Below are 8,564 nucleotides of genomic sequence, written 5' to 3' on the forward strand. Positions count from 1 at the left end.
TTTGCCTTTCGAACTACAGTTTATTCAGTTGAGTGTTGAGTGATGTCACGTTCCCATGCACATAAAAATACGTTGCCAACGTTTTTAGATCGTAAAGATAAATTCCACTCGCTGTAAATCAAATGTCTTTAATGGAGACTGAAGTTGTCCACAATTATTACTCTGCTAAGAAAATACCATTCCATAAATTGACGACAAATTTGTAAAACTCTATATTCGACGAGTTTAAAAGCATTGTATTTAATGAGGTTACGCAATAACTAAGGTTTATATCATAGGAACGGCGCGCGCAGACTTGGAACGAGCATCACTATCGCATGCTACACGCACGGACACAGCATTACGTCATCATTATCTACACGTTGCGGTGTAGTACAGAACAAAATTTCTTTCATTATTCTTTTCCACCGAGCTTAATCCGGTGTGATAAGGTGTAGTCGGGGGTGGTCAGGCTCTCGACGATTAGGATCACTTACGAATCTGATCTCCAAGTTTGTCAAATACCAACTGATCGCACCCCCCGTCTGCACCTCACCTACCATACACGTAAGTACATTAGAAACAATTGATATTAAATAATGTTCCGCATTTTTATCAAAAGCTACATCGTTCCGTTTGACAGATAATGATTATAGCAACGTTTCTTTATTTGAATGGAAACGTCACTTTTAAACGTTCAAAACGAACGTTACAAACATTTCCGTTCAACGCTCAACATGAATCGGTTGTACATTCAGAGTAACTCAACGGGTGAGATTACATTAATCGGATGTTCATAACCAATAACATTGCTACGAAAGTATTTTGAATTTTGAATTGGAAGCCTTGGTTCATTGATTCTGCCTTCAGCTTAATCGACAAGTGTAAATTTCTAAGGAGTCTTAACAATAAATCAAAGGATGTTGATCATCGCGTGACCCAACTCCGTCAAGTTTGTACATCTAGGTAAATCTGTTTAAATTATGTTGTGTTGAAGTATATTTGAATGGATGACAGTAAAAATACTACAATTTATTCTTTCAGTTCGGTTAGCGCTTTGTATTCTCAAGCACTGATATTTCTCAAGAAGAAGTCATAGCGTCTAAACTACAATAATTTGTAGGTTTATGAATGAGATTGCATTTTAACCTCGGCTCATTTTAGTAAATTCAAATTTCAAAACATATACAATCAGCAAAATTGCGCCGTCAAATTTGTTATTTAATTTCACTTTGAATAGTAACAAAGCTTTTTATTCGAGGTAATTCAGCAAGTTTTGCATATTAATAGAGCATTTGAGCGGGCGGCAATAAAGAATAATTTAAATTGCTTCATCATTTTCCCGTATCGCTTCGCATTTCAACGAATATTTTGTTGATTAAAATACAATTGCTTGCGTTTCATACACGAAACAGATTTAAATTTCAGGAAGCAACGTCTAAGATGACGTGTATACTCAGTCTGTCGTCAACATCCGGTTGTTTTACCTTCGTTATTTTTTCGACGTCGTCGTTTTGAAGCTTTTTAGAACTACGCTTTCAAACAGTGAGGCAAAGCATTGGCCATCAGTTTAAAATGAACAACTGAATGAGTTTGAGATTTCACATCATGCCTCAAAAGTTTTTCCTACATTATTCCATAATGGCAAAAAAAATCCTACCAAAAGAGACGTCTCTTTTTAATGCCAGCATTTGCTTTCCATAAACCGCCTTACATATTTTAGTTTAGACCAACGGCAACATTACATATCTGGATCAAAATTAAAGCATGGCGAAAAAACCGTGTTCCTTATTATCGTGGACAATAGCATGTGTAAGTGAATCTGCATTTGGCCAATATATTTTGCTTATAATTATAGAATAGATTAAGTGTTTGCGTAAACATATACACTTAAAAATAGGTCCATAGTTAAATAGGTATGGAGGCTCTGAAACCGGTGAAGGCATCACGGGAAACGTCACAGATAAAATGGCTCGAATTAGAATTGCAGATTGCCAACGCTTTTGGTTAAATAATTCATAATAGTTACAGCCTCTTTGTTGCATTTATACAAATTCCGCTTGCTCGTGGCTAAAGAGGCTCAAATGTTGCTTTGAAACATATCATTGGAATTATAATACGCGCTGCACATATGCATGTTCGAAAGATGAACTGCCGAAGAAGAACATTAGATGCTTTAAACAGGTTTGAAGGTGTTTAAGATTTTATGCTTGGCTTTCTTTAAAATTGTAATTTTGGTTATGCATTTTAAGGGAACTTAATGCAACCCGCACTCGCTGCAAATAATTTGGTAAACTTTGTAATGGAGACCTTTAGAACGCTATTATACGGTAATTTCAGTTGTGTTAAACCACATATAGTTTTACTATTAAAAACCATGTGTAATTCCCAAATAATATTAAGGGGCCGATTACATGGAAAAATTTCTACTCGAGCTGAGTTTCAGCCCGGTTGGCCGGGCTGAAATTTTGTGTGATTATTGGTTAATTTCAGCCTGGTGTTTAGACTGAAACTCAGCCTGGGCTGAAATTGCTCCATGTTATCGGCCCCTTAATGAACATTTCTCGTGCATCATTGATTTAGGGAATTCCCCTTTTTAGCTTGTGAAGATCAAAAACATTTTTTAAAGCATGTGCTCATTTACACATAAGGCCAGTAAAGGTCCAAACTCGCTATAGATCCGCCATTCACTTATTATTTTTAAATACTTTAATTTCTTTTTTAAAATTTAATGTGAATACTGCAATCCAAAAGAATTTATTGAACAACGAAAAGTTTAAATAAGATAAAAGTTATCAAGACAAAATTCAATTATCAAAGTTAATCTTTTTCATCATTGCAATTCACTTCGTCATTAGAAATGCGATGTTTTCTAAAGCAAAATTCATTTGTGAGTAAATGAGCAAGCGTGCTGTTGCACTTCTGAACATTTGAAAAAGTACACATAAGACCAGTAAAGGTCCAAAGTATTGTACATAAATCATACCAGATTGTTATGAAAATCAAGTAGTTTTACAATCATTTGCTTACTTGCCGTACGTATGTCAATCCTTGAAGGGGGGTGGGGATGGGTGAGTTATTTCAAAAGAACTTATAATTTGGCAAAAACGTGCAAATGATATATTCAAAACAACATTTGAAAGTTTTGAGCAGCAGGCAAGCGAAATTTGTATAAATATAATAAAGATGCTGTGATATGAATATATAAACCAAAAGCATTTGCAATGTTAATTGGACTCATTTTATATGTGACGTCATATGATTATACTTATATGATTTTAGATGTATATGTGCAGGATTTTGTTGTTCGCGATGCTGTTCGCAGCTGGTGTTTACTTAGCTGTCACCCATGCTAGCTACAATAGTGACATGAAGAATACTCTACAGGCAAACACCACATTTTGCGACTGGCTTCTGAAGGATAAATATGCCAGTTGTAAATATCTTATTTGCGCTTCTGTAAGTAGCATGTCTTCACATACAAAATAAAGAGCAACGTAATTTCTCGCGAAGTTCATCTAAGGTTCACCAAAATGTAAACACTTATTTTTCTCTATTTTAGTTGTTTTTCTTCCTCGCTTCTCTTGTTTTGATTGTCAAGCTTTGCATTGTAAGTGAACTTTCATCTATTTTCAACAGTATATTTGTATATCACAAGATACGACTGAATGACTGAAAGATAATGGTGTTTGATGGTAACGTCCTGAAAAACAAACCAAAAACTTATGATGCATTTCGACGATGCATTCTTTTAACCGTTTTGCGTTCGAATTTTCGTCTCATTGCTCAAGCGTGACTGACACGAAGTCCTTGAACCAATCAAAATTTGCTTGATCATTTCACACGTGCACGAGTGTCACGTGCATGAATGTCACGTGCATGTGTGTCACGTGCATGAATGTCACGTGCATGAATGTCACGTGCATGAGTGTCACGAATGAGACGTAAAATAAAACATAATTGTTAAGAGATATTGCCGCCTGTAGGATTGCATTGCCATGAATTTCGTTGTGATAAGACTGAATATTTCACCCTAAATGTACCTCCCGTCAAAATTTCAACACATGCATGACAAAACTATTACTAATCCCAGTACTTCCATACACACCCAATCCCTGATCATAACGACAGGAAGCTGAAATGCGGGACTGAAGGTTGAGACCAGAACGCTTGGTATTGCTTTACATCCAGAGACTATTTTAGCCACCTTTACATTTTAAGCTTAAATTTTTGTGCTTTCGACATGAATCAAAACCCAAGGTCAAATTAAAGAGAAATTTTAACTAAATGAAAAATGCTATTTTTTTAAAGTTCAATAACGATCGTGGAAAGTTGATTGAGCAGATACGTAGTGCTTGCTCTGTTTATGTTCAAGTCAGATACCGCATTTTGATTGGGTCATAGTGCAAATATTTCAAAAAAAACTTTCATTTGTGTGAAATTATTGAGCTTTCTTTAAAGACAGGCTAATACCTGCGTGAAAGTTGGACCATTAATGAGACGCATAATATCCTGGAATTACTCAACCATTTAAGAGAAAGTATATCAGGATATCAGAAATAAACTAGTCAAAATTATAATTATCATCACAATTATTGTATTTTAAAAAGCTTACTTTTCGTTGATTTTTTAAGCAACATTGAATGGGAAATATACAGTGAATAGGATGAATCTCTTGCCACGCTTTAGGTGTTAAGAGAGGGGGTGGAGCGCTAATAGAAATATGGTTGGTCATCCATTCATATTTTCCCTGCTAAAGTTTGATTAATTTATCGATTCATCCTTTTAGACGGGTGAATATTCAAAACGTAAACTAATTAGTGATTTTTATCATTTAGGGTTTTTTATTTATCGCGGTCGTTAAATTAGACCGGTTTGCGAAAAAGACCGAAGTTAAAATTAACAAATGGAGAAAAAAAGGATTTTTGGGATGTGCAATGGTTGTTGTCTTCACCTTTCTGTATCACTTAATGGACATGATGTGGTTAAATGTTGTTAGAATCTTGCGTAAGGCGGTAAGTAACCAAAAATCTCTGTCATTTTTTTACTCGAAGCAAAAGAATTTGCACAAAAATTTTCAGGAAAATTTAAATATTGCAAATATCTACATGCGACTTTTAGATTTTCTGGTCCAAAATTATTCTCGCCACGTTGTTTATCACAGCTGGTGTTGTCTTAGTTGCCACTCTTTACGACAACGAAAACGACAAGAAAGATACTTCAAAAGGACACCCGTCACTTTGCCATTGGCTTAACAATCATGCCAGTTGTAATTACCTTCAGTGGGCTTACGTAAGTTTTGTCTTCATTCGTAGGCCTGTTTCAAACGTCGCGTTTTCCATGAGTCGAATGCGTTTAAAACAAAAGATAATGAGGAATTTTATCTCATTTTCTTCTGTCTTTAATGCATTCGGCTCATGTAAAATGCTACGTCTGAAACAGGCCTACGTTACCAAATCTTAATTCAAACGAAGAAAAATTCAATTTCTTTGATTGTGTGTAGTTCTTCTATTGATACAAAATTGCCTTCTTTACTCTTTGTAGATTTTCTGCTTTGTTGCTGCTGTCACTGTACTTACGGAGGCCGTTGTTGTAAATGGACTTTGAGAGCACAATCAACGGTAGATGCCCTATGTAAAGGAATCCATTGCGGTTTTTAATTCCAAATTTCAGCTCAAGGATACAGGATCTTAACGCCTAAAGATTGCGCACACAGCTAGATTTTCTCACGCGCAAATTTTAGATTGAAAATCACGCAAATGCAACCCTCCCACCACCCACTCAATGTTCCAACCCTACTGGTCAACATACGTTTCAGGAACTTTGAATGAAAAATTAAACATTGTTTCTGAACATAAAAACTTCTCGAACCAAAGCATACATAAAAGCTAACGTTCATTATGTAAGTAGCTAAATACTTGACTATATCCTGTCATTAAAAATATATTGGAATATCTTTGTTGTCCTATTGTTAAACATATATTAGACAAGCTTTCACGTTTAAAACGATCGTGCGAATAGCATGTAATTTAGACTCACAGTACAATTATAGCGAAGAAACATAATCCTTCGTGCGATCGTGAAACTTTAGTTGGAAAAATGGTAGGTTTTATAAAATCATATTGTTTAAGATGCATGTTTTAAGTTTACAAAAATGAAATGCCTTAAGGAAGCAAGGTTAGTTAAAAAAGGATTCTTTTAATGAATGAGAACTTTTGTAACAAAGACATCACAGAATAAAATGCTTAGTGATAGTCGGTTACACACCATTTACATTTACTAAGAATTCGATTGAAAATTATTCTATACAATTTTGTAAAGATCAGTAGCACAATGGGAGGTCAGTTGTACGAAGCCAGAACAGCGATAACGATTGGTTGGTTTTCATGTTTTTGTCGCATAACTAAAAATATTTCAAATGAACATTTTATTGAAAACTTCGAAATATTATCCAGTGGACTGCGCAAAATGGGCTTTGTGCAACTGACTCCAGTATACAGAGCAATCAGTGAAAAAGAACTTTTATTTCATCGTAATGACGATATTTGCTTTATCACATTATAGACGACATTTACAATGGGCTCCCTCAGGAAAGGATGTGAATATTTCAAGTCACTTCCTGGAGTATTGAAGATAGTTGAGTTTGTAAGCGTATTACTTGACGTGTGTTTTTTAAATCATCATAATTGAAACTAAAATTTTTCTATGATATATCAGCATAGTTCACAGTTGATCTTGTAGTTTAGTTAGTAGAACATTGGAGACAATGATTATCTTGTTACTATATTCGAGTACATCACAACAACGTGATGTTATTTTATCAAAAAAAAAATAGAATTGTGTCTTAAAACGTCATCATTTTCAGCAGCTTATGAAGTAACTGAGTACTTTGACGTCCATCTAATTTTCACGTGTTTTTAGATAGTGCTTATGGCCGCACTAGGAACTGTGGGATATTTCTTAGACAAAATGGGCGGAGAACCTCCTAAGAAAAATATCATAAAATTCTTTCTTGCTGTTATCATTTTGGCCTGGATCCTAGTTATGGCATTCTGGCTCCTGTTTGTCAGCGGTCTCCATGAGAGGATGAACGGTTTTAATTGGCCAATAGCAGTAAGAATTTAATACGGCAAGGGCATGCGTAGCGAGTACGAATACTGTAACGTAAACGCATGCGTAGTAAGTAAGACATATGACACAAACAACGCATGCGTTATGAGTAAGACATAAGGCACAAACAAAGCATGCGTAGTGAGTAGCAGAGTACATAAACAACGCATGCGTATTGTGCAGACATATATCTTTAAATATCATTATTTAGCATGGTATTATATTCCTTCTCTGGGCCGTTCTTTTGCTTATCTCATCCTCTTTAATGGCCGACACATTGAATTATTACAACGACCGTAAAGTGTGCGAGCTTTTAGACGAGATAGATCAAAAACAAAAATGCGCACATCTAATCGTGGGAACGGTAAGTTTACTGTAAAAATTTCGACATCAGAATGGGTCTTATTGCGATGACTTATAAAAAAAATTTCAACCCAACTTTGAAATTTTATAAAATTTGGTGTACTCTCTTCTGCTGTCAATCATTTCGTACTTTTAAATAATGCTCAGTGTGGCAATTTATTACTTAGGACTTTTATTGGTACATTTCTAGTCTTGATTTTATTAAAAGAAGTTGTATGACAATTTTCAAAAAAAATGTCGACAGGTTGTGTATGAAAGGCGAGGATTTAAATAACAATTGGTTCATGAATCCCTTGCCTTAGGGTGTACATACCCTATACATGTCTTTTCATTTCAAATTTTGTGAAAAGTCGAATGATAAGGCCATTTTTGATTTATGGTATAGCTCAGGGGTGGGCAACATACGGCCCACGGGCCGGGTCCGGCCCCTGAAGGGATTTTGACTGGCCCGCCGACTGTATCCGTCTATATTTGTGATTAAGATATTGAATATTATTCATGTAATAATCCGGCCCACCAATAACTTCATTTTCCTAAATCTAACCCGCCAACTGGAGAAGTTGCCCAACCCTGGTATAGCTACATCATCAAGCGAAACTATGAAGCATAAAATGAGCAATATTTATAGCGTATTGCAAGAAAAACAAATTTTCAAAACTTTATAAATAGCAATGTTTTGGCTGAAGGATCTACCGGTCAGCGGGCATGAAAAATATATTCATTCTAAAGAAAAACAAATTGACCAAAATGAGCACTTTATTTTTTTAGGTATGTGGTTTTATTACAATGGTGATATTCATCTTAGACGCAGTTTTACATTTCTTGATAACAAATGAACGATCATATACAACAACTGCAACGTCGACGACAGTCACAGTGTAGGGGAAAAACCCGTCGACGACAGAAACTCGACCATTCAGCATTTATCGTAGGTGATTTGACTCTTTCTTAACTCTCATTTGTAAACTCATAACGTATGGTACATAAATGCTAGAAAAGATTACTGTAAAACTCAACACGTTCATATTAAAATACTCAAACCATTTTTGTTAATGTGTCAACAGCTAAATAAATGGCAAGGAAGCATTATGAGATATATTAAATGGCAAGCG

At 35.2% G+C, this 8,564-nt stretch overlaps 1 protein-coding gene and 1 long non-coding RNA gene across 5 annotated transcripts; both read left to right on the plus strand.

The window, feature by feature from the left end:
• The first annotated feature begins 413 nt into the window (after positions 1 to 413).
• LOC124436642 lies at positions 414 to 5,933 on the plus strand. Of its 4 annotated transcripts, none has more exons than XM_046986614.1 (7): positions 414 to 945; positions 1,703 to 1,791; positions 3,262 to 3,438; positions 3,542 to 3,589; positions 4,818 to 4,994; positions 5,101 to 5,271; positions 5,524 to 5,933. In XM_046986614.1, the coding sequence occupies exons 2-7, from the start codon at positions 1,747 to 1,749 to the stop codon at positions 5,584 to 5,586; spliced, it is 681 nt and encodes a 226-aa protein (XP_046842570.1). In that variant the 5' UTR covers positions 414 to 945; positions 1,703 to 1,746; the 3' UTR covers positions 5,587 to 5,933. The 4 variants fall into 4 exon arrangements, with proteins under 4 accessions (XP_046842570.1, XP_046842571.1, XP_046842572.1 ...); XM_046986615.1 differs by lacking the exon at positions 414 to 945 and adding an exon at positions 1,021 to 1,098; XM_046986616.1 differs by lacking the exons at positions 414 to 945; positions 1,703 to 1,791 and adding an exon at positions 2,003 to 2,171.
• Positions 5,934 to 7,330: 1,397 nt separating this feature from the next.
• Positions 7,331 to 8,548, plus strand: LOC124436787. Its single transcript, XR_006945487.1, has 2 exons — positions 7,331 to 7,453; positions 8,221 to 8,548. It is a non-coding gene; the product is annotated as an uncharacterized LOC124436787 (long non-coding RNA).
• Positions 8,549 to 8,564: the final 16 nt, after the last annotated feature.

The sequence above is a fragment of the Xenia sp. Carnegie-2017 genome, unplaced genomic scaffold, assembly GCF_021976095.1.
Source record: "Xenia sp. Carnegie-2017 unplaced genomic scaffold, XeniaSp_v1 HiC_scaffold_16, whole genome shotgun sequence".
NCBI classification, from domain to species: Eukaryota; Metazoa; Cnidaria; class Anthozoa; order Malacalcyonacea; family Xeniidae; genus Xenia; species Xenia sp. Carnegie-2017.